The following is a 26,674-nucleotide window of genomic DNA, read 5'->3' as shown; positions in this document are numbered from 1 at the left end:
CCCGGTCGACATAGCACCCGCCCCCGATGCTGGTCCACAGGGTGGCTGCTCAATGTTACTTCTTCGGGCTGAGCCTGACCGGACCCCAGAGGCGAAGGCCCGGCCACCAGACGCTCGCCGGCGAGCTCCCCTCCTGGGTCTGGCTCCGGGAGGGTGCCCCGGTTCCCCTTGTCTGGGCGAGGTAGCTGAAGTCCGTGGGCTGCTACATCAGGGTTTTTGAACCGCTCTTAGTCTGGACTCTCACCAGAGACCTGTTTGCCTTGGAGACCCGACCAGGGGCCGATGCCCCCAACAACTCAGCTCCCGGGATCACGGAGCCTCTCAAACTCCTCCACCAAGTTACGGTGGCGTTTCCTCTGCATGTGTGATGTGACCAGATGATCAATAGATGTCATGTGACCAGATGAACAATAGACGTCATGTGACCAGATGAACAATAGATGTGATGTGACCAGAAGAACAATAGATGTCATGTGACCAGATGAACAATAGATGTCATGTGACCAGATGAACAATAGATGTCATGTGACCAGATGAACACTAGATGTCATGTGACCAGATGAACAATAGATGTCATGTGACCAGACCAACAATAGATGTCATGTGACCAGATGAACAATCGATGTCATGTGACCAGATGAACAATCGGTGTCATGTGACCAGATGAACAATAGATGTCATGTGACCAGATGAACAATAGATGTCATCTGACCAGAAGAACAATATGTCATGTGACCAGATGAACAACAGATGTCATGTGACCAGATGAACAATAGATGTCATGTGACCAGATGAACAATAGATGTCATGAGACCAGAAGAACAATAGATGACATGTCACCAGAAGGAATCATTACAGAGTAACAACACATTCAATGAATATGACAGTGTATTAAAAGAGTAAAAGCAGGGTTCAAAAGAGTCTGGATGGAGCGATGTGTTTTGTGGAAGAAGTCTCAACACTAGGGATGCATTTAAGAGGATTTATTTGACAGTCATTTCCGGTTGCTTTAAAGTTTCTGTCGACCTCCAATAATCAGACAGTCAATCTAATGTCTCACAAATAAGATTAGTACTTACAGTCTCCATTCAGTGAGTTTAAGCTCCCAGTTTGTGTGTTGTTCTCACTCACCACCCCAATGGCGTGCTCTCTCTTGCTCAGCATTTCAAAAGAGACTGAGCTTCGTGCCAAGAGAGGTAACGGCTGCTTTCCGCTTCCGGTTTAGAGCCCTACCCCCGGTTTTAGACTTCAGAATAAGAGCCTAAACAGGAAACCAGCTAGGATCTCAAGGGAAACGCACCTCTACCATAATAAAACCAATCTCATTCATACTGTCCACATCCTACAGTTGTGATAACAATAAACCTCATAAAATCAACATTACAGTTACACATATAATACAGCGATCATACTTGTCTATGCTTCTTAATACATTAATCGGAATATTCCTCCCTAATATTCACTATGTAAATTATCTTTCTATATGCATTATTTAAAACATAAGACTTCCTTATTTACATGTGCAAGTGTACATAAAATCCACTACAACCTAACAGTCCCTCCTTTTATACTAATAATATAGTATAAATACATTTGGAATGGATTTTATATCCCTCACAATGCAAACATCACTGTAAAACAATCTTTATTAATCACTCATTATCATCTAGTGTCCCTGTGGAAGGAAAAACTTCACTCCCTCCTTTTATCACTGCTCCTCAAGGAAACTCCAAATAACACTAAGTGTCAGTGTGAATGTATTCATCACACAGGTATAAATCTTAAAATCCTGATGGTTCTGATTAATCTAATGTGCATCTGTGTAAGTGTCTGTGTATCCCCGTGAATCCTGTTTCTCAGCATACATGCCCAGCAACTCCAGTTCTTCAGCATCCCTCCTTTCTCTGCCTTCCTCCAAGCCGATTGTCAATAACGGTTGCGATACAGAGTCCCAATCAGCTGAGGGAGCATGAATTACTGCGTCCACAGACCGCAAGCAGTTAACTGTCTAACAGCAAGTCACACTCACTAAATCTCAGCTGAGGGCTTCTCAAAGGATCAAAAATCATTGTCTCTTTGGTCAACATCTGTTTCATACCTCCCGGACGTCCCGGCCCCAGGGGAGATATTCACTCCTCATTGGTTAACCTGTCCAGGTAAAACATTAGTCCTAATTCGCTCACTGGCTGAGCCGTCTGACCGTCGGTGGATTCGCATATCCACATGATGTCATCTCTCCTTCTTCTTCTGCATCGTTCTGTCCGCTGCTCTGGATGGCATCGCACGTGTCCTCAGGATGGCTCTCAGTCTGCTGCTCGCTTCTCTCCGAAGGTGCACCTCTGTGGGCGGCTCATCATGGCAGGTCCTCACAGCAGGCAGTCAGCTCACGATGGACGATGCTGGAGCGTCAGGTGTAGCTGTTGGAGAAAATGAGAAAACACAACACAACACAGCGGCCACTAGGCCGGCTCGAAACAGAATGTGACACTTGACTATGAAAAATTGTCTATATTTTAATTTCTATATTTAATAAGTATCTAATACCTTCTAGGCTTGAATTCGCAATCGGAGGAACAGCTTCTCACCCCGTGTGGGAGGAATCCATCCGTCGTCCAAGAGAGTCTCAATTACTTATCCAATCCAATCTAACTTTATTTATCTTTACTGGTTATGATAAATGAAATTGATCCTATCTATGGCCCTTGACTAGGGCATAGAAATATTCAAATCCTACTAGGATCTGATAGCAGGCAGGTATTCGTCCAGCACCCTCCTTTCTCGTGCTCGAACCCTAAAACAGCTTATGGGGGAAACAAAACATTTGCATCTAATGGTGCAGTTAATGGCAGGAAACAGTGAGCTGTGAGAGTCGGTGTCGTTTGCATACATCTTTCTGTGTTGCAGTCCTAACTCTCGCTCTAATGTCTTAGAATAATCAAAGTATTAACATATTTACAACAATGATGCTCCTAAGCAGCAATGTGTGGAAATGGCTTCAGATCTTTTCAGAATTACCCTCATGATTAGGCAACTCTTCAGTGGCTGTCTGATTCTTCAGCCACAGATCTTCAAATATACAATGTAAAATGGTGTCATTCTCTCCGTGAGACCACTTACATGGAGGGCGCTGTGAAGTCCTTGCAATGACCTCAAACCACCCTGTTCACCTGGACTTAGTCCACTGGCTCCTGGTGGGCTCCGGTAACCTGCTCAAAGAAAAACTTAACTGTGGTTAGTTCATTTCTCAAACATTCTCCAAAACCACGCCATGAACTCTGCTATCCCCTCCCTGGGCGATAGTCTGCTCCTGCTCCTGTGAATGTGTTCTCTAGATATATTTCTTCATGTAGGTGCTTGTTTCTTAATGTGTTACGTGTTTGGTTGCAAAACTGTGTGCCGTGGTCAGACCCTAATCTCCTTTGATCACCATATCTCAGCATCAGTTTCTTCTTCAGACAATTCACCATTGTCTTTGGATCTTCTGTCTGCATGAGCTTGATGTCCTCCAATGCAAGTTCCGGGAGGCCCGGTATGGCAGCGGCTGTCATCTGTTTGACCTAACCTGCTGCTCTCCCCTCTGAGAGGTCAGCTGCTTTATTGCCTCTGGCGACTGTGGTCTGTAAGTTATGGTGTCTCTTCATGACTGTTGCTTCTTCATGGTTCCAGGACGACTCTCGGTAGCTGCTTCAATTGGCTGAGTGATTGAGGATAAGTGTGTGTGCGTAGGTGAGTGTGTTAGTGCGAGAGTGTATGTGTCTTTTGAAATGCCAAGTGTCTTGTTTAAGCCTTTTCAATGTAGTCTAATTTCAGCTGCAGTACATTCGCGATCTCCTTCCTCCCTCCTTTTCTGAAGCAAATTCCATTTGATTCAGAAACATGAAGGTGGAGAGAACTCAACGTTTCAAGTTTCAAGTTTCAAGTTTTTATTGTCACATCCCCTTTTATACAAGTATAATCGGTTTGTGAAATTCTTATGTGCAAAACACCCGACAGCAGTAGCAGACTAAAAAAAGAATAAGAATGAGAATAAACTATACAATATCCACACAAAAAAAAGAAGAAAGTATTAACAATATATATATAAAACAATGTAATAGAATATACATCATGACAATATATATATATAAAACAATGTAATAAAATATACACTTTTTTGAGACAATATATATATATATATGTATAGCCATTACTGGTCGTTGTCATGTTTTGTTGCCACAGCATTCAGCACCTGCAAACCTCTGTTGGTGGTTGGGGACATCCTGTTTGAAACCTCTTCTTTCAACTCTCTGTTAGTACCTGTGGAAGCAGACTTGTAGACCCCTCGTGGCGGAAGATCTTAAATGGCTCCGAAACTTATTCGGCGTGCCTTGGGGCCTGCGTCAGGGCCATTCTGCTGAGATGGCGGCTGAGGGGGCTGGGTCATATGGAAAGGCTGGGGGATGGGGCTGGGGAATCTGTGCTAAGGGTGGGGGTCTGTGAGGTGTTGATGAGGGAGGGAGAGATGTCCAGGTGGCATCCATCTCCAGTTATGTCTAATGGAACGCTCTGTTGGAGAGGGCATTACCTCTTCTCCTAATATACCGACTATGGTGTGTAGAGCTTCTCTTATAAGGGGGTTATGGGCGTACGGGGAGGGTATTGAGATATGACTGGGTCGATGAAAGGGATGGGAACTAAACTGACAGCAGAGGTACAGGAGTTATATCTGTTGGAAGTTTCTCATTCAGGGACACTTTTGCATTGAGGGTGTGTCTTCCTCCAGGCATCTTCTGGGATCGTTGTCATCATCCACTGCTATGCCATACGGCAGCAGTCTTGCCCGCTCAATGGCTTCACCGGTTCTTTTGGGTTTGTCGATCGAGACGTGAACCATACTTTCCTTCTGCTCCTCTTCTGCTGTGTTTTCCAGCGTGAGCATTCTCATCAGTCAACTTCTGGCCTTCAAGCTACTGGGGTCTTGATTGAAGTTGGCTCTGGTATTTTCCAGAGAATAGGTACTGACTGGCTTTATATATGTAAGGAAATGTTCATGTAGAAAAATAAAAATATCTAAACAATGCAAAATTATTCGGGATAAATTTAAAAAGAAAATTATTATACACTATGTGTCTAAGATGCAAGTGTGGTGCCATTGGGAAAATTCAAAATTCAAATTAGTTAGGGGATAACGTTATACACTGGAATTGCACAGTCTACACATTTTACAATATTGTGTCAAAATGGGAAAAAACTTTTACTGTAAGCCAATATTGTAACAATCAACCGTCAAGAAATGGGAAAAGCTGTTATTTTAAACGAAATAGTTCAACCATCACGAACCAAAATCAAAGAAACTTACAAATGGGAAAAAAGGTTATTGGTTTGATTTAAACAGACGTTACGACTTTTAGTCATTCTACTGTTAACACAAGTTACAACACCAATTTAATCCAAAACAATGTAAGAAACAAAGCTAAATGGGAGGAAAAAGTTTACTCTGCGGTCCAACTTCCCCTGCAAAAGAATATTCAAATTAAAATTAGATTCATACATTTTTCTTTCAAATGTGTTCCAATATCAAAAATATTCATCTATTATTTCCAAACCGTCAATAAAATGTTTCCTTTTCAAAGGTCAATCTATTTTAAAGGTTTCTTTCATGTTTATGCGACATGCATAACATCGTCACAATGTGTGTGTGTGTATCAATCTTTGGACACAGTGAATGGAGCAAGGTATGTTGTCTTTGGGCAACATTTGTCCTCTATATGCTAAGTGAGTGCGTGTGTCGATGTGTGTTGATGTGTGTTGATGTGTGTGTGTTGGGAGGGTGGGTGGGGGAAGAGGGAAAGATAGGGTGGGTGGATGGGTGGGGAGAGGGGAAACAGGGCGAATATCTTACAGTATTCCAGCTTTACAGTGTCATGAAACCTCCACTTTCATCTCGGCTTCTTCATGAAGACCTTCCCCCACATCGCATAAGTAAGTGTTGGGAGTCCTTTGTCTAAAAAAACAGGCTCCATTTTTTCTCACTCTTTTCTTTACTTTTATCAGTTAAAGAATCTTAATGGCATGTGGGGAGCGAGGGAGTGGGGGGAGGGAAGGAGGGGCAGAGAGATCTGCATCCTGACCTCCCGCTGTGGCACAGTCCTGGTGACTCATAAAACACCCCTGCACCTTTCACCTCCAAACAAGAACAAATGGTAATACGAATGCAGAATAATAATAGTAAAAACCAAACTGTTACTTTGGTTAAACAGCAATCACAGACAATCAAAACAGTCAAGCATCAAGACATGTACAGCCTGCAGCTGTCAAAAATGGGAAAAGGACGTTATTATTACACAAAACATTTAACAATATACTGTAGAATGGGAGAATATTTGTTACTTTAAACAAAACTGCCAATTTAGCATGTCGCATAAATAGGTGTCAGTTTCTTAACAGCTCATGAGAAATCGATTACTCGTACGTCCAACGGACGACTGTAATAATAACCACTATTTTTCCAAAAAACAGTAAACCCAAAACTATCCTTTGAAACCGACTAAAATAAAAATAAAAAACTCAGTTTTGAAACGGTGATGAGAAATCAACTACTCGTAAGCCTAACGGCAGTTACTGTAATAATAACCACTGTCTTTTCCCAAAAAACAGTAAACCCAACACTATTCTCTAAAACTGTCAATCAAAAAAACAAAAAAGATAAAGAAATAAAAACTCAGTACTGAAACGGTGATGGGAAATCAATTACTCGTACGCCAAACGGCATTACTGTAATAATAACCACTATTGTTTATCAAAAATCAATAGTAAACCCAACACTATATCTTTAACACTGGCAATAGTACTCAAAGAAAAATATCTCTTAAATCCAAATTGTCAAAATGTGTTGGTGAAAACAGCAGCAGCATGTAACTCTGGTGTGTCGGATGCAATTTCCAACACCAACCACACGATAGTGCTAAAAGGTTAACCCCTTAATCCCCCTTACGAAGTATCTATTTCAGAACCTCTAGGAGGCGCTAATCCGAATCGTAATGGCGTCTTCTACTATGCTAATGTGTCTCACCCCCACTGACCTCGTGTCTTCTCAAAAAGGGAACAAGAAAAAATGTAGTTTGACCTGGCCCGTGGTGAATCTGATTCGCACTTTTCTACCCCATGTACAGTATTAAAACAAAAAATTAGCACGTTGATCTGGTCATAGCAGTTCGTTAATAGCGTACTTACACGTAAGTGTATCGGGCTCGCCGGCCGTCAATCACACTATTAAATTGAGTCTACCCAACAGTTATTTAACTTTAGTTTTCTAACGCTCTGTCTAAATATTAGACTCTAGACCACGTGTCGTTCTTCACAAATGATTTCAATGTGCGCCGATGGCCGGAACTTCCCAGCTCAAGCTTACGGGCGTGCACGTCGCAAGCTCAACAAAAACCTCCGCAATGACCCATGCGACAAACAACATGAGTTACGTTTAACCCACAACAATTAACGTACAACATAAAAGAAAGAATGTGACACATAACAAACAGGATCCACATAAATGAATATATATAAAAACAGACTCTTGTAGATGCATTCCATTCATCTATTCCTTGCACACCGGCCTCATGTGTCGACATATTAGCATTTAGCCTAGTGTTAACAAAGTCTTTGTTCCACTAAAAGTTCACACCTCAGAGAGCCAGCTGGTCGCTCCTCACACCTATAATATCTATATAACTACACAGATTTCGGTAAAACGGGATCTGCACTCCCATGATCAAACAGCGCTGTGTGTGAGAAGTTTCAAAGCTAGATATCTGAGAGGTTTTTAATGGTTTTTTAAACAATTAATAAGAAATAAAGATACAAATTCTGTCTTTTTTTTCTTTTTCCCCATGCTAAGGATGCTATCCACTAACATCGAGCAAACCTCCACTAAACACAGCTCATAGACTCCCACGTCAGGGTCACCAACTAAAAGAGTAAAAAAGGGGTTCAAAAGAGTCTTGATGGAGCGATGTGTTTTGTGGAAGAAGTCTCAACACTAGGGATGCATTTAAGAGTATTTATTTGACAATCATTTGTGGTTGCTTTAAAGTTTCTGTCGACCTCCAATAATCAGACAGACAATCTAATGTCTCACAAATAAGATTAGTACTTACAGTCTCCATTCAGTGAGCTTAAAGCTCCCAGTTTGTGTGTTGTTCTCACTCACCACCCCAATGGCGTGCTCTCTCTTGCTCAGCATTTCAAAAGAGACTGAGCTTCGTGCCAAGAGAGGTAACGGCTGCTTTCCGCTTCCGGTTTAGAGCCCTACCCCCGGTTTTAGACTTCAGAATAAGAGCCTAAACAGGAAACCAGCTAGGATCTCAAGGGAAACGCACCTCTACCATAATAAAACCAATCTCATTCATACTGTCCACATCCTACAGTTGTGATAACAATAAACCTCATAAAATCAACATTACAGTTACACATATAATACAGCGATCATACTTGTCTATGCTTCTTAATACATTAATCGGAATATTCCTCCCTAATATTCACTATGTAAATTATCTTTCTATATGCATTATTTAAAACATAAGACTTCCTTATTTACATGTGCAAGTGTACATAAAATCCACTACAACCTAACAGTATGAATAGTTGGTAGTTGGCATGGACCACGATCCAGACTTCCATGATCCATCAGGTGGAGCTAGAGAGGAGGAGTGGGCGGGGCTTCAGCAGCGCCATGACATCAGACCCAGCAGGTCCAATGGACCCTATGAGACGTGAAGTCACAAGGACTATGGGGAGGAAGGAGAGTTAATAATGTGTGATGGAGAGATGAACATTCATCCATAAGGAGAGAGAGAATAGGAGATAGGAGCTCAGTGTATCCTAAACATCCATAAGGAGAGAGGAGAGGAGAGAGGAGCTCAGTGTATCCTAAGTGTCCATAAGGAGAGAGGAGAGGAGAGAGGAGCTCAGTGTATCCTAAATGTCCATAAGGAGAGAGGAGAGGAGATAGGAGCTCAGTGTATCCTAAACATCCATAAGGAGAGAGGAGAGGAGAGAGGAGCTCAGTGTATCCTAAGTGTCCCCCAGCAGCCTCTCAGCCGAGAGCAGCATCTCTATGGCTGTGTCTACTACCGGACACTTGAGCACTTGGAGCTTGTCTTTCAGGCTTAGGGCGCCACACTGACAAAACCAGCAGAATTCAGTGCACTGAAAGGACCCGCATGGCGCCCTGCAAACGGGCAAAACATGCAGTGTAAACGATGGACACTACTCGAGATGGCGACGGGAGCACAAGCGGGAGACCACGATTGTGGAGGTATCGCAGTTTCCACATGGGGTGGAGAAAGGTAAACAAGGGACACAAAGAGGGCAAGAAGTGCTTCATTTTGTCAGTTTAAGTTTCGCGGGTATCGCAAGCAGATTTGCGTACGTCACTTCCGGCTTAATTCCGCGGGTGCCGTGAACATATTTGCGTCTGTCACTTCCGCCAAGTGGTTAACGTAAGTGTTCCATTTGATACAGCACTTATCAGACGCAGTGCACTACAGATGTCAGTGCTCTGTGTTGCAGTGTACTTCGTAAAGTGTCCGGTAGTAGACACAGCCTAGGTCTGGACCAGGTGAACCTGGTTCAGCCCTAACTATAAGCTCTGTCAAAGAGGAAAGTCTTCAGTCTCCATGAGGTTATGGTGTCTGCCTCCAGGACTGAAGGTGGAGCTGGTTCATAAAAGAGGAGGAGCTTGATACCTGAAGGCTCTGGCTCCATCCTACTTTTAAACTCTGGGAACCACAAGTAGCCCCGCATTGAGTGAGGCAGCCCTCTAGTGGGGTAACATGGTACTACAAGCTCTCTAGTGGGGTAACATGGTACTACAAGCTCTCTAGTGGGGAAACATGTTACTACAAGCTCTCTCGTGGGGTAACATGGTACTACAAGCTCTCTAGTGGGGCAATATGGTACTAAAAGCTCTCTAGTGGGGTAACATGGTACTACAAGCTCTCTAGTGGGGTAACATGGTACTACAAGCTCTCTAGTGGGGTAACATGGTACTACAAGCTCTCTAGTGGGGTAATATGGTACTACAAGCTCTCTCGTGGGGTAACATGGTACTACAAGCTCTCTAGTGGGGTAACATGGTACTACAAGCTCTCTAGTGGGGTAACATGGTACTACAAGCTCTCTCGTGGGGTAACATGGTACTACAAGCTCTCTAGTGGGGTAACATGGTACTACAAGCTCTCTAGTGGGGTAATATGGTACTACAAGCTCTCTACTCGGGCAATATGATACTACAAGCTCTCTAGTGGGGTAATATGGTACTGCAAGCTCTCTAGTGGGGTAACATGGTACTACAAGCTCTCTATTCAATTCAATTCAATTCAGTTTATTTGTATAGCCCAATTTCACAAATTACAAATTTGTCTCAGAGTGCTTTACAATCTGTACACATAGACATCCCTGCCCCAAAACCTCACATCGGACCAGGAAAAACTCCCAAATAACCCTTCAGGGGGAAAAAAAGGGAAGAAACCTGCAGGAGAGAACAGAGGAGGATCCCTCTCCAGGATGGACAGATGCAATAGATGTAATGTGTACAGAAGGACAGATTTAGAGTTTAAATACATTAAACATGGCACTACAAGCTCTCTAGTGGGGCAATATGGTACTACAAGCTCCTTAATATATTGTAGCGACCCTGGGTCAGGAACGCTACGAGACGTAGATGGTTGATAGGGTGTTTATTCAAGGAACATAGAACAGGCTACTGTTGGCCGTAGCCTACGCCAAAACGACAGCAAAAACGCTGTGAAAGCCTCCCAACCAGCTTCACGTCTGCTCCGGGTCATAGCTCTGCTCCGAACGGGGCGTAACACAACACACAACACAACAACATCACTCGCTGTCCAATCACAGACACGCCTCACAGCTACCAGCTCGTGAGACGTTCACTTACATCCTGAACATAACATTTACAACATAACATTTCCCTCAGTCCGTTACAATATGATGGAGCATCACCAATCAAGGCTTTGTAGGTTAATCATTTTAAAAGTGATTCTTGATTTTACAGGGAGCCAGTGCAGAGCAGCTAGTGCAGGAGTGATGTGATCTCTGTTCTTAGTTTAGTGAGAACACGAGCTGCAGAATTCTGGATCAACTGGACTCTATTACTGACTCTATTACTGAGTCTGCCACTACTGACTCTACTTCTAACTCTACTACCACCGACTCTAGCACTGACTCTACCACGACTAACTCTACTACTACTGACTCTTCTACTGACTCTACTACTGATTCTACCACGACTAACTTTACTACTACTGACTCTAGCATTGACTCTACTACTGACTCTACCACTACTAACTCAACTACAACTGACTCTAATACTGCTAACTCTCTTACTACTGACTCTACGACTGACTGCTACTAACTCTACTACTACTGCATGTAGGATGTGCATGTGGTGGTGGTTGATGATGATTGCCTTAGTGCTGCATTGATCTCATTATTAGAAGTGATTGACTTGTCAGAGAGCTCAGAAACCGACTCACTGCTTTAACCCTCGACCTTGTTCTAGCATCTGGCATTAACATAGAACATGAAATAGTCTCTCTGCAGAACCCTCTGTTATCAGACCATACCTCAGAGAACACTGACTCCACTTCATGTCCCGTCATTTGTACTCTGTGTTTATGAATGACGGTCAGGAGATAATATGTCTCTTATTTAATACTGTGGTCATGTACCTCACATTCCACACAGATTCACGTTCTACCATTGTTTACCCTTTTGTGAAGAGTTTCACAACCTGATGATGATCTCTCTCACACTCTTCTCTACTCTTCCTCTTCCTCAGTCTCATCGGTCTGTTTGAAGAGTTTCCTTCCAAAACCACACACCAGACAAATTCATTTATAAGTGTAAAGGCTTCAGTAAAAAGATCAGGGCTCAGGCCGACATCAGTGAATGTTGTTTATCTAATGACACCAAACACACACCAATACACAGTAAGCAGGACTAGAGTCACAACATTAGATTGTTACATTACTAGAAAAACAGAATACACACATACACACACACATTATATATATATATGTAGCGGCATTCCATCGGTGTAGTTTTCATTCAGCCACTAAAGAGCTGCAGACACAGTGAGTTCCCTTGCATGAGCATGACAGGAGACCATTCATTTCCTTTTCTTTGGATTTTATTTTGAGCAGAAAAAAACGCTGACAAAGTACAAAATGAATAAACGTTCAAAACGATCACACGGTCAAAAAAGATTTGCTCTCTTGTCTAATGCGGCTCTTTCCTTACACCTGCTGCCATCATGACGTCATTAAATCACCTGACTCGAGCATCAGTCATTGACATAAACATCTTTCAATATATTTCACCTATAGTTCCTACACCGTGAGCATATTTCTGAATATTAAATTATAAACAATTCTAAAATTTCAATTTACTAAAAACACACTTGTGGCTCTTACAATATATATGGCTAAAATGAAAAAGGCCAACGCTGGCTCACATGTAGCCGCATCAAGCCGGACCACAGCAGTCAGCCGACACTCAGCCGTAACAGGGCCGAGTCCACATGTAGATTTAAAAGCATTACAAAGAATTATGCATTTTAAATAAAGATATATTCTGAGAGAGTTTTTTGTTTCCTCCATCATAGACAAACAATATGTGGTCATTGTTATTTAAAAGATTCATCAGCTGTTGAACAAACACTTTGCCCTCCATCTCATTCAGAAAGAAATTGCATTTGAAACATTTACATTTATTTCAAATGTTCTCTCCTGTGTGGACCCTCATGTGTCTCTTCAGAGATCCCTATCTTGTAAATCTTTTCCCACAAACATCACAACTGAATGGTTTATCTCCTTTGTGGACTCTCATGTGTGTCTTCCGACTTCCCCGTTCTGTAAATCTGCTCCCACAAATATCACAACTGAATGGTTTCTCTCCTGTGTGGACTCTCATGTGTATCTTCACACTCCCCCGTTCTGTGAATCTGCTCCCACAAATATCACAACTGAATGGTTTCTCTCCTGTGTGGACTATCATGTGTCTCTTCAGAGATCCCCGTTCTGTAAATATTTTCCCACAAACATCACAACTGAATGGTTTCTCTCCTGTGTGGACTCTCATGTGTCTCTTCAGACTTCCCTGTACTGCAAATCTTTTCCCACAAACTTCACAACTGAATGGTTTCTCTCCTGTGTGGACACTCGCATGTCTCTTCAGATCTCCACATTCTGTAAATCTTTTCCCGCACACATCACAACTGAATGGTTTCTCTGCTGTACGACCTCTCACCTGTGATTCTTTCTTTGGCTTCTCTCTAAAACATTTCTTTCTAACCAAATCGCTGGAGGATATTTTTTCAAAATGACACCTCATGTGTTTCTGCAGAAACCCCTTGTAGTAACACCGTTTACTACACTTGAAGAAGCTGAAGGATTCCCTGGTCTCCTTCCAGATATCATCCCCATCTTCACTTTCAGGTCCAGAATCTGACAACGGTTCTTGCCAATCACCATGAATGACTTCAGTCTCAGAAGACCCTGAAGCCTTTTCATCATCAGCATTTGGATGTGAAAGACTAAGTGGATTTAGGTTCCAGGCTGGTCCTAATCCCCCACAGTCCTCTCCATCAGTTTCTGTTTCTATCGGTGTAGCTGAGCTGCCGGATGGAGGCTCCGCCTCTCTGTCGTCCTCCGTCTGGCTTTGATGAAGCTGTGAGGTCTGAGGTTCGTCATCTTCACTCTTCAAAGTAACAACAATGGATGAGAACTTGGCGATATCGGCCTCCTGCAGCACAATGATCTGATCTCCCTCTAGACGAGTCCAGAGATCCTGCAGGTCTTTTACATGGAGGGGCTCCGGCTCCTCTTTTATGTGGAGGGGCTCCGGCTCCTCTTTTACGTGGAGGGGCTCCGGCTCCTCTTTTACGTGAAGGGGCTCCGGCTCCTCTTTTATGTGGAGGGGCTCAGGCTCCTCTTTTACGTGGAGGGGCTCCGGGTCCTCCGGGTCCTGGTCCAGGCCCTCAGGGGGGACATCTGCAAGGAGCACACGATGAACAACGGTGACTTCAGACTGATATCAACTTTTATTACTGGAGACATTCAAGGAATTTGGAATCTGGCGGCAGGTGAAGGGAATGAACCAATCAAGAGAGGCTGGGGGAAGGTGAAGGGAACAGTGGCGGTTCGTCCATAGGGGGCGCTAGTGCGCCGCCCCTCTTAAAATTTGGAGATGAAAAAAAAAGAAGAAAAATAAATTAAAAAATCCTGTCAAAAAACATTATATGCCAAATCATTTAAATAGTAAATATACCGTGTTGACGCGCTAAATGTGTGTGGGAGACCGTAAGCCCCTGTCAACAACCACTTAAGTTAATGTGAAAAAATATAATATATCGCCATTATCACGGAGAGAAGCCCCTCCCCTTTTTCGAGGCGCTGTTCTAACGTGTGTGTACGGCATCGATACAATATTTCAGTCGTTTTGGCAATGACCGCTTCACATTGGCGGATGAAACTGAATCTTGGTGCGCAAAAATGTGCGCCGTGATTGGATTATTCGGCAGATCAGAGACCCGTATGTTCCCTCAGCCCATAGAGCAGTGTTGCCAGGTCCGCGGTATCGAGCCACTTTTGAAGTGTTGCGGGTTGAATTTTTGTCCTTGGTTCGGTAGACCTATTTTGCATGCAAATTACATGAATATCTTTAAATAAAAATCCATATTTTAAATGAAATAATTTATTCATACCCAAATCCTACCAAACTGACTCAAGATCAGCACGTACACACATTTTATTTATGATAATATACTGTATCTAATTACACAAGGCCATTTTAGGACCTAGGTGAAATAACTTGAGGGAAAACTGCTTTTAATGCTGGCAAACTAAACATATGTTGTTACTTTGTAGATATTACAATACATTTGGCAATGATAGCAATGCTGTTGGACTTTAAAAGCAGTGTATATGGTTTGGCACAGGCATATTTTGAGTTCTGATATTGGGCTGGTTTTTGGGCTGGTTTTGATTGGCCATTGGGCTGGTTTTGTCACACAGACCTGGCAACCCTGCTCACAATGGTTTTATATTGCTGAGGGTGAGTTGATTGAAAAACGATATTGCACTATTTTGGCTATATTCTTTTATAAAAATTAACCGTTTATGTTACATACAGTAATGGTCGCAAATACGATCACGGCGTCCAGCTGTCGTGTCATTTAGACCGTCAACATATACGTTTGGTGGCGGTCTCATTGAGCCACTTTGGCACCGTTTGTTTAGCTACATCCGGTCGCCCGACGTATATTTTCCTTGTGTAAATTGTGTTTTGCGTGTCTAGGAAGTGGAAGTGCAGAGACAGATCAGAAGGCAAATGTGTGTGTTCTGTTGTCTTCTGCAGGTATGTGTTTCCCTTTTGTTCAAAGTTAGAATTTTCTCTGTTTCTGCTGAAATGACTCTAGCTCATGTAGTTATTTATTTTGTCCATTAGGGGTCTCTGTTTTCCCCTTGTATGTTACATGTCATGGTTTTTGATGAGAATTGTTATTATTTAGATTTAATGTGGTCCTGTCTTCCATGGACAATGGTTTTATTTTGCTGAGGAAGTGGAAGTGCAGAGACAGATCAGAAGGCAAATGTGTGTGTTCTGTTGTCTTCTGCAGAATAAATAAGTGCTGGGAAAATCCACCATCTGAGCCGACTTCTTCCATGCCCGTTCCACATCTGTAACATCTGCTCTGAACCTCTTTCATGTGAGGGTGAAACTCTTTTATTTTGCAAACCTCTAAAACCCAACCCAATGTTTCTTAAAGAATTCTGCTCTGAACCTCTCATGCCCAAAGTTACAGTGTGTTGATAGTTGTTATTGGACAGTGTTGAGCATGCTGTGTTCTTGAAATAAAGCTTTGGTTTTTACAATATTCTACTCAAAACCTCTTTTCTTCTCATTGTTGAGTGCTATTTAAACCGCGTCGCCCAACTGCGCCCCCCCAAAAAATAAATTCACCAGCCGCCACTGGAAGGGAATGAACCAATCAGGAGAGGCTGGGGGCAGGTGAAGGGAATGAACCAATCAAGAGAGGCTGGGGGAAGGTGAAGGGAATGAACGAATCTCTGGGGAAACGGACACAACATTAACAGGGTGTTACAGGCTCAGCTAAAATGGCTTTAATTTAAAGTGAACTAACAACACAAGTTATTCAAACTATATTACATCACATGTCATTTAGCTGACGCTTTTATCCAGACTTACAATCAGTGAATTCAACGAGTACAAACTCAGAACAAATAGAATAAAGAAAATAACATTTCACCATGAGTAAAACCATGAGTAACACCATGAGTAACACCATGAGTAACACCATGAGTAATACCATGAGTAACACCATGAGTAATACCATACGCAATACCATAAGGCCAATTGGCGATCACTGCCGATCACAGAATGGCAGGGGAACGGTAATGTTATCTATAATCTAGCAGATTTCGCTTTGTTTAAAAGGCTGCCGCTATCAACCAGCGGTTAGTCTGTTTCATGTCAACACTCAACTGTATATAGCAGGGATTCCCAAAGTGTGGTGCGCGCACCCCTGGGGGTGCGCGAGCTGCCTCTAGGGGGTGCGCGAGAGGAAAAATGTAATGGTGGTCTAATGGTGTAATAATTAATATTAAACATTCTCAGGGCTCTCAAGTGTCATTTCGGTCTTAACTCACGCACTCCCGCCACACATCGTATTTCTTACGCTGAAAAAACTCGGCTATTTAATGTTTGAATGCAGGGTGCAATACGTCGATCGTGGTCGCCGCAGAGCTCCGATGCCGGTCTGCGCGCATCGGGACGGAGCAAAGAAAAAGTCACTCGCACCCCTCCCGGCTGTATACCCGGTGTTACCGGGAATATAATGACGGAGGAATAAAGACCGTGGGGCGTCACTTTGTTTCAGTGTAACTCTCGCTGTCAGAAGCAAAACTTTATTTGTCACGTGTCATCTTCAGTACCTCTGATTGGTTGTTCTCTGCCCATCAAAACAGTGACAGGATTAACCCTATAAAGTCTGCACATGACAATACATATCACATCATATAATGGAGAACATGTGTTGTGTATGTTAACAGTCTGATATCCGTTGTGTGTCAGTGCTCCCTGATAACGGCTTCTACAGGGAATATGGCCAAAGAGATTTTTAATGTCCTCACTGTGCGTTTAAAAAAAAGAAGTATCGGTTCAGGCACCGTTTAGCACCGGTATCGTTTTAAAAGTACCGATTTAGCATCACTAGCACCCCCCCTCCCCCCCGTCAACAACTCTTGCACTCTGTTGCGTTTTTTTTAAGGTGTGGGGGATTGGGGTTGGGGGTGCGTGAACCCGGTTGGGATGTAGAAGGGGGTGCGTGGTCTAAAAAGTTTGGGAACCCCTGGTATATAGTATAGATATTATTTCATGTAGGGTTTTAATCATTCACTGGTTTATTATTATTGTTGTTTACATCATTTATTCATTGCGCTATTTCAAATGGTTGCCGTTGTTAACGGGTAAATGGAATGTTCACCGTAACCACAGAGTTAAAAGGACAGATCCACTTTCATGTTACAGACGTAATAAATTCATCCACCTATTTCATAACTTTCATACAGATCCCGTTGGGATCCATTCAGCGCGATACCCCCCTATTTTATGTGCACATTTTGTAGAAAATAAAGTAACTATGAATTAACTGTCTTGAAGAAGAAGAAAAAACACACACGGCAGCGCTCACTCACAGTGATGGGAGACATGGCATCGAGTTCAGCGCTGGCCGTCCGCGGCTTTTTGGAAGTACTACGTCTACATTTGAAAACATTCCAGACGGGAGAAGTCATTTTGCCACTGCCAAGCTCCGCCCTGGTGTTGAGGCCTGTTTGCCGCGCATGCAGGTGGAAGTCGCGCAATTAATTTACGTCACGTGATCGGCTTTTTAGGCCGATCAAGCCATTTTCACCAATATCAATCAGAGCATCACTACCATAAGTGATACCACAACTAATACCATAAGTAATATCATAAATAACCAAATAAGTAAAACCATAAGTAATACCATAAGTAATACCATGAGTAACACAATGAGTAATACCATGAGCAATACCAAAAGTAATATCTTAAATAACAAAATAAGTAAAACCATAAGTAATACCATGAGTAACACAATGAGTACTACCATAAGTAGTACCATGAGTAATACCATAAGTAATATCATAAGTAATACCATGAGTAATACCATGAGTAATACGCAGTGGCGGCTGGTGATTTTTTTGGGGGGGGGGGGGGGGCGCAGTTTAAATATCACTCAACAATCAGAAGAAAAGAGGTTTTGAGTAGAATATTGTAAAAAACAAAGCTTTATTTCAAGAAAACACCGTGCTCAACACTGTCCAATAACAACTATCAACACACTGTAACTTTGGGCATGAGAGGTTCAGAGCAGCTTTAAGGAACATTGGGTTGGGTTTCAGAGGTTTGCAAAATAAAAGAGTTTCACCCTCACATGAAAGAGGTTCAGAGCAGAATAGAGTGAGAAAGAGATCACATGTTACATTGGGTGACAGAGTAGAGCCACTACGTGTAAAGAAAAGTAGCCTCCTCTCTTTAAAGTGGTCAAACTTCTCCATAACTCTCTGGTTAAAGTCAATCATGTCTGTAACCAGCCTGTTTCCATTATTCTTGAGGGAATGTATCTGTTTTTCAGAACTTCTTCGTTGTGTTTCGATGCCAGTTCGGTCTCCTTCTGCTGCTCTGCTCTGCAGACAGGGTTAGCTTCAGGCTGTTAGCGAGTTAGCTTCATGCTCTTAGCTAGATAACTGCGGCAAGATTCATGCTTTACACTTGTCTGCAGCTCTTTAGATCCCTCCCCCCGTTGTAGTCCAGAGAGTTTCAGTCCCAGGACTTTGGAACGACAGACAGGGGAATCTAAACAGCGCATTACTCACTGAGCTCCAGCTGACAGCTCCGTTAGCAACCTGCTCGCGTAGCTCCGTGGAGCTCTCTGGCTGAGGGAACGCCGGTCTCTGATCTGCCGAATAATCCAGTCACGTGAAATAATAAAATGATGAAGCGATTAGATGCACGGCTCCGCGCTATCGAAGCTCAGACAGCTATGCTAGTTAGCCCGCCCTCTCCCGTAGCCGGCGCGGAGCTACAGTCAGCTGTTAGCTGTGCCCCGGCGGTAACCGTGCAGCCGGATGGTTGGGTAACTGTTCGCAGGAGTCGTAAGTCTACACAGAAGCCCGCTGTGCACCAACCACTTCACGTTTCGAACCAGTTTTCCCTGCTCAGCGACACACCCGCTGAGGAACACACCCTGGTTATCGGGAGCTCTATAGTCAGGAACGTGAAAATAGCGAAGCCACGGACCAGAGTCGTGTGCCTCCCGGGGGCCAGAGCGGGCGACGTGGAGTCTTGTTTGAAGCTGCTGGCTAAGGATAAGCTGAGATACAGTCAGATTGTAATACACGCCGGTGGTAATGACGCCGAGCACGCCGCTCGGAACTCACTAAAATTAATGTGGAATCGGTGTGTGCTTATGCCAAGACGTTGTCGGACACCGTAATTTTCTCTGGCCCTCTCCCAAATTTGCAGACAGACGAATTGTATAGCCGAATGTCGTCTTTCAACCGCTGGCTGTCGAGGTGGTGCCCAGCGAATAATGTGGGCTACGAGACAACTGGAAGACTTTCTGGGGAAAACCTGATCTGATGAGGAGAGACGGCATTCATCCCACGTTGGACGGAGCGCGTCTCATTTCTGCGAAATGACCAAGTTGATCACCGGACTTAATCTATGACAACCCAGGGTTCAGATCAGGAACCGGGAGCAGAGTTGTAGTTTAACACCCTTCTCTGCTCTTCCATTCGAGCAGTTACCCACCCTTGACTTTAGAGTAGAGACTGTGTCTGTCCCACGGCCACTTCAATTAAATAAATCAAAAGTAAGCAGAAGAGGAGTCGTACACAATAACCTTATACAAGTTAACACCATTATTTCAGCAGTGCAACAAAATAGGTCTATTAAATGTGGTCTCCTAAATATTCGATCTCTGTCATCTAAAGCTGTGTTACTGAATGATTTAATATCAGATAATCACATTGATTTATGTTGCCTAACTGAAACCTGGCTGAGCCATGAAGAATATGTCTGCCTGAATGAATCGACTCCTCCAAGTCATATTAATACTCACATTCCTCGAGGCACAGGTCGAGGAGGTGGAGTAGCAGCCATCTTTGAATCGAGCCTATTAATTAATCCTCAACCAAAATTACACTACACCTCATTTGAAAGCCTTGTTCTTAGTCTTTCACATCCAACCTGGAAAACACTACAGCCAATTCGATTTGTGATTCTGTACCGCACACCAGGTCCATATTCAGAGTTTATATCTGAATTCTCAGAATTTATATCAAGTTTGGTTCTTAAAACCGATAAAGTTATTATTGTTGGAGATTTTAATATCCATGTGGATGTTGATAATGATTGCCTTAGTGCTGCATTCATCTCCTTGTTGGACTCGATTGGCTTCTGTCAGAGAGTACAGAAACCCACTCACAGCTTTGGCCACACGCTTGATCTTGTTCTTACTTATGGCGTTGACATTGAGCATTTGAACGCCTTCCCACAGAATCCTCTTCTGTCAGACCACAACCTCATAACTTTTGAATTTATACTACCGGAGTGTACTCCGTTAGTCAAAAGTTTCTACACTAGATGTCTAACTGATAGTGCTGTAGCTAAATTTAAAGAAGCGATTCCTTCTGTATTTGATTCGATACCACGTCTCAATATAACAGAGGACTCCTGGTCTAACTTTAGTCCGTCCCAGATTGATCATCTTGTTGACAGTGCCATAGGCTCTCTGAGAATGACACTGGACTCGATAGCCTCTGAAGAAGAAGACAGTGAGGAAGAGGAGGTTTGCTCCCTGGTATAACCCTCAGACCCGCAAACTGAAGCAAACGTCACGAAAGCGTGAACGCATATGGCGTTCAACTAATCTCAAGAATCCCGCTTAGTTTGGCGAGATAGTCTTAAAACATATAAGAAGGCCCTCCGTAATGCCAGAGCAGCCTATTACTCATTAATAATAGAAAAAAATAAAAACAACCCCAGGTTTCTCTTCAGCACTGTAGCCAGGCTGACAGAGAGTCACAGCTCTGTGGAGCCGAGCATTCCTATAAACCTTAGTGGTAATGACTTTATGAACTTCTTTAATGAAAAGATTTTAACTATTAGGGACAAGATTAATAATCTCTTGCCCATAACCAGTGCCAATCTGTCCTCAAGTGGAATGGCCTTGGAAACCGCTGTATGCCCTGGTGTATATTTGAGGATTTTCTCCTATCAACCGTGACCAATTATTTTCAACGGTTTCTACTTGAACACGTCTACCTGTCTCTTGGACCCCATCCCGACGAGGCTGCTTAAAGACGTTTTGCCTTTAATTGGCGGCTCTCTATTAGATATTATCAATGTGTCTCTGCTAACAGGCCACGTACCACACTCCTTCAAGGTGGCTGTTATTAAACCTCTCCTGAAGAAGCCCACTCTGGATCCAGAGGTATTGGCTAACTACAGACCGATCTCTAACCTCCCTTCCTCTCCAAGATCCTTGAGAAAGTGGTCGCAAATCAGTTGTGCGACTTTCTACATCATAATAGTTTATTTGAGAAATTTCAATCAGGATTTAGAAAACACCACAGCACCGAGACGGCACTGGTGAAAATTACAAATGACCTCTTAATGGCAGCAGATAAAGGACTCCTCTCTGTCCTGGTCTTGTTAGACCTTAGTGCTGCATTCGACACCATTGACCATGACATCCTGTTACAGAGACTGGAGCAGTCGATTGGCATTTCAGGCACGGCACTAATTTGGTTTAAATCCTATTTATCAGATCGATCTCAGTTTGTATTTGTAAACGATGACGCCTCGATAACCACCAACGTTAATCACGGAGTTCCACAAGGTTCTGTGCTTGGACCAATTTTATTTACCTTATACATGCTTCCTTTGGGCAATATTATCAGGAAACACTCCATAAACTTTCATTGTTATGCAGATGACACTCAACTATATTTATCGATAAAACCAGAGGAGAGCAACCAACTCTGTAAAATTCAAGCATGTCTTAAAGACATAAAAACATGGATGACCTGCAACTTCTTGATGTTAAACTCAGACAAAACCAAGTAATTTTAATCGGCCCTGAGCACCTCAGAGATCAATTATCTGGTGATGTGGATTCTGTAGACGGCATTGCCCTGGCATCCAACACCACTGTAAAGAATCTTGGCGTTATCTTTGATCGGGACTTGTCCTTTAACTCCCACGTAAAGCAAATCTCAAGGACTGCATTCTTTCATCTACGTAATATTTCAAAATCAGGCACATCTTGTCTCAAAAGATGCAGAAAAATTGGTTCACGCGTCACTTGAGACTGGATTACTGCAACTCCTTATTAGCAGGCTGCTCTAATAAATCTCTTAGGTCTCTCCAGTTGATCCAGAATGCTGCAGCTCGTGTTCTCACTAAAACTAAGAAAAGAGATCACATCACTCCTGCACTAGCTGCTCTGCACTGGCTCCCAGTAAAATCAAGAATCACTTTTAAAATTCTTCTTAACCTACAAAGCCTTGATTGGTGATGCTCCATCATATCTTAAGGAGCTTGTCGTACCATATTGCCCCACTAGAGAGCTACGCTCACTAAATGCGGACTACTTGTAGTTCCTAGAGTCTTAAAAGTAGAATGGGAGCCAGAGCCTTTAGTTATCAAGCTCCTCTTTATGGAACCAGCTTCCAATTTCAGTCCGGGAGGCAGACACAGTCACCTCGTTTAAGAGTAGACTTAAGACCTTCCTCTTTGACAGAGCTTATAGTTAGGGCTGAATCAGGTTTGCCCTGGTCCAGCCCCTTGATATGCTGCTATAGGCTTATAGCTGCCGGGGACGTTTTAGGATGCACTGAGTACCTATCTCCTCTTTTTCTCTCCTTAAGGATGAATTTTCATCTCTCAATCACACGTTACTAACTCTGCTTTCTCCCGGAAGTCCTTTTGACTTTACGTCTCATGGGGTCATCGGACCCTATGAGACGGCATAGATCCTATCTGCCTGATGGATCGTCTGGGTCGTGGAATTCCTGCTCATGACTACGCCACTGTCCTGTTGAGACTCCGCCCTCCTCCTCCCCACCGCCATCTGCCTGATGGATCGTGGAGGTCTCCATCGTGGAATATGCCTACTATGAACTATTCATACACTCTGTCATATTCATTGAATGTATTTTAACTCTAAATCTGTCCTTCTGTACACATTACATCTATTGCATCTGTCCATCCTAGGAGAGGGATCCTCCTCTGTTGCTCTCCTCCAGGTTTCTTCCCTTTTTTTCCCCCTGAAGGGTTATTTGGGAGTTTTTCCTGGTCCGATGTGAGGTTTTGGGGCAGGGATGTCTATGTGTACAGATTGTAAAGCACTCCGAGACAAATTTGTAATTTGTGAAATTGGGCTATACAAATAAACTGAATTGAATTGAATGTCATTGGCCAATGAGCGCACATTTTTGCGACCCAAGATTCACGTTTCATCCGCCAATGAGAAGCCGTCCTTGCCGAAACGACTGAAATATTTTCTCGATGCCGTACACACACGTTAGATCGCCTCGAAAAAGGGGAGGGGCTTCTCTCCGTGATAATGGCAATATATTATATTTTTTCACATTAACTTAAGTGGTTGTTGACAGGCTGACGGTCTCCCACACACATTTAGCGCGTCAACACGGTATATTTACTATTTAAATGATTTGGCATATAATGTTTTTTGACAGGATGTATTTTTTTTATTTTTTTTCTCATCTCAAAATTTTAAGAAGGGCGGCGCCCTAGCGCCCCCTATGGACGAACCGCCACTGGTAATACCATAAGTATCACAATGAGTACATGGTTTTTCCTGGGTCAAAATGGGTCTTCAGTGCTCCCAAAAAAATGTTGCACGGTCTGTTTTGCCATGTCACCGTAATTAGCAGACATCTATGTATTTATTTATTTACCAATGGAGGCTGCGTTGTAAATCGTTAATCAAACTTTTGTCAGTATTTTGAGTGGAAATTTCATCTGCATTTGTACAGGTGTATTGGTGCACGTCGGGCTGTTGAGTGATCAGCAGCTAGCCGCTCTGTCCATTCACCTCACAGTTGCGTATTGATCAGACAAGAAGACACGCTTATCAACTCGATTACTATTGATCCAAACAGAACGAGGGTTCGGCTGTAGCCTACTTGAAACATACTATTGAGAACATATTCGCTGACATGCACGTGATGAACACAGTTTGTTTTTTTCCATTGCACTTTTTTTTGCCTTAGGCACTCGGGATTTGTCATAGGCGTTCGGGAAAACAGCTTAGGCGCGCGCCCAAATGTTCTCTATGCAGGAAAAACCCTGAATACCATGAGTAATAGCAGAAGTAATACCACAAGTAATACCTTAAATAACACCATAAGTAATACCATGATAAATACCATGAGCAATACCATAAGTAATATAATGAGCAACACCATGAGTAATACCATAAGTATTCCATAACCCTACACTTCCATCGCTGTACAAACTAGTAAATACACAGTAACCATCACTGTACTAATACTAGTCAAGATCTTGATCACTTTACGGCAGTCTGATCACTTTACAGCAGTCTGATCACTTTACGGCAGTCTGATCACTTTACGGCAGTCTGATCACTTTACAGCAGTCTGATCACTTTAAGGCAGTCTGATCACTTTAACCTCTTCCACTCCACCCCCATTTTTGAGCAAAAACGCCTAAAATGATCTGACGAAATTAAAATGGCTGTAGTTTCTGAACCCCTCTGAATAAATTTATCAATGACGGCTTTCTAGAAAGATTACCCTTGTGATTACTTGTGAAAGTGTCAAAAATCCTTTAGGTCATACAGACAGAGCAGTGGGCCTTTGAAGGCAGTAAAAATGTAAGATTTTTGTCCGCCTAAAATAAAAAAGTATATTTCAGTATAAATAACTGCCTGTGACTGTATCTGTACAGGAAAAGGACAGTATAGGTGTGTAACTGCACTAGTACTAAACACCTGCTTCAAATTTGAAGAGGATAGGACAAAGAGGCCTCTATGTGACGGTGGACCGTGGCGCGCTGCCCACCTTCGTACATCCGAGCTCGACGAACTTCTCTGCCACCAACGTCTTGCCAGGGTGTCACACAACGCGACCTCCTCCAACCTCAGCCCCGTTACTGACTTCCTCAATTCCGTAACCTGAGCCCCGGCCATCTTGTTATGGTCCTAACTGGACAGGTCTGCCACCAGGTTTTCCTTGACTGATGCGTCTCAGATCTGTAGTGAACTCCAAGATGGCGAGTGGACCATGGTTTGTCTCTCTTCCCCATGGTACCTGCTGCACAGCATCAGGAACAGAAGGACTCCTTGGTCCAACCCGTAACTCATCTGGTTAAGTGAACGACAGGAACACGAAGGAGGCGTTCATGTTCCCGGCGCTCGTCGTTCAGTCCACAGGCAGAATCACCTCATTTCTGAGAATGATTTACCAGGCCCGCGTCACACAGGTTCTTATCTACACACAGGGTCGTTCAACCCCCAGAGGTCCTTGTGAACCCTCTGAGCTCTGACTGATTCCCTTTGGCCGACATATTTTGGATAATTTTACATTATGCAGTATTTGAGATTACACGACAACAGCAGCACTCAAGCCCATAGAATCTCTGTATAAGAGAGCACTCAGAGTCTTTGACAAGCAACCGCAAACCCATCATCACTGCCACACCCTGAACAAACATACGCTTTGAAGTTTTAACAACCGCATCAGCCTTAAAGAAGCCAGCATCATTTACAAAGCCCAAATGGTCTGAACGAGTCCATCAAACAGACCCGAAGGAGACCTGGACTAGAGTCACCAGATCCTCCGACACACAGGGGCACCACCTCTGGTCAGACGGCTCACCCTCTGGACTAATACTAGTAAATACACAGGAACCATCACTGGACTAATACTAGTAAATACACAGTAACATCACTGTACTAATACTAGTAAATACACAGTAACCATCACTGTACTCATACTAGTAAATACACAGTAACATCACTGGACTAATACTAGTAAATACACAGTAACCATCACTGGACTAATACTAGTAAATACACAGTAACATCACTGGACTAATACTAGTAAATACACAGGAACCATCACTGTACTAATACTAGTAAATACACAGGAACCATCACTGTACTAATACTAGTAAATACACAGTAACCATCACTGGACTCATACTAGTAAATACACAGTAATCATCACTGGACTAATACTAGTAAATACACAGTAACCATCACTGGACTAATACTAGTAAATACACAGTAACATCACTGGACTAATACTAGTAAATACACAGGAACCATCACTGTACTAATACTAGTAAATACACAGGAACCATCACTGTACTAATACTAGTAAATACACAGTGACATCACTGGACTAATACTAGTAAATACACAGTAACCATCACTGTACTAATACTAGTAAATACACAGTAATCATCACTGGACTAATACTAGTAAATACACAGTAACCATCACTGTACTCATACTAGTAAA

The 26,674-nt window shown here is 43.0% G+C and overlaps 1 protein-coding gene across 1 annotated transcript; it reads right to left on the bottom strand.

The window, feature by feature from the left end:
- Nucleotides 1–11,935: 11,935 nt before the first annotated feature.
- Nucleotides 11,936–25,522, bottom strand: LOC130203771 (zinc finger protein 32-like). The gene is made up of 2 exons (XM_056430182.1): nt 25,212–25,522; nt 11,936–14,045 (listed from the first exon to the last, which is right to left on the bottom strand). Exons 1-2 carry the CDS (start codon nt 25,219–25,221, stop codon nt 12,817–12,819), a joined length of 1,239 nt encoding a protein of 412 aa, XP_056286157.1. The 5' UTR covers nt 25,222–25,522; the 3' UTR covers nt 11,936–12,816.
- Nucleotides 25,523–26,674: the final 1,152 nt, after the last annotated feature.

The sequence above is a fragment of the Pseudoliparis swirei genome, chromosome 13 (genome assembly GCF_029220125.1).
Source record: "Pseudoliparis swirei isolate HS2019 ecotype Mariana Trench chromosome 13, NWPU_hadal_v1, whole genome shotgun sequence".
Classification (NCBI taxonomy): Eukaryota; Metazoa; Chordata; class Actinopteri; order Perciformes; family Liparidae; genus Pseudoliparis; species Pseudoliparis swirei.
This window is presented reverse-complemented; position numbering and strand designations above follow the sequence as displayed.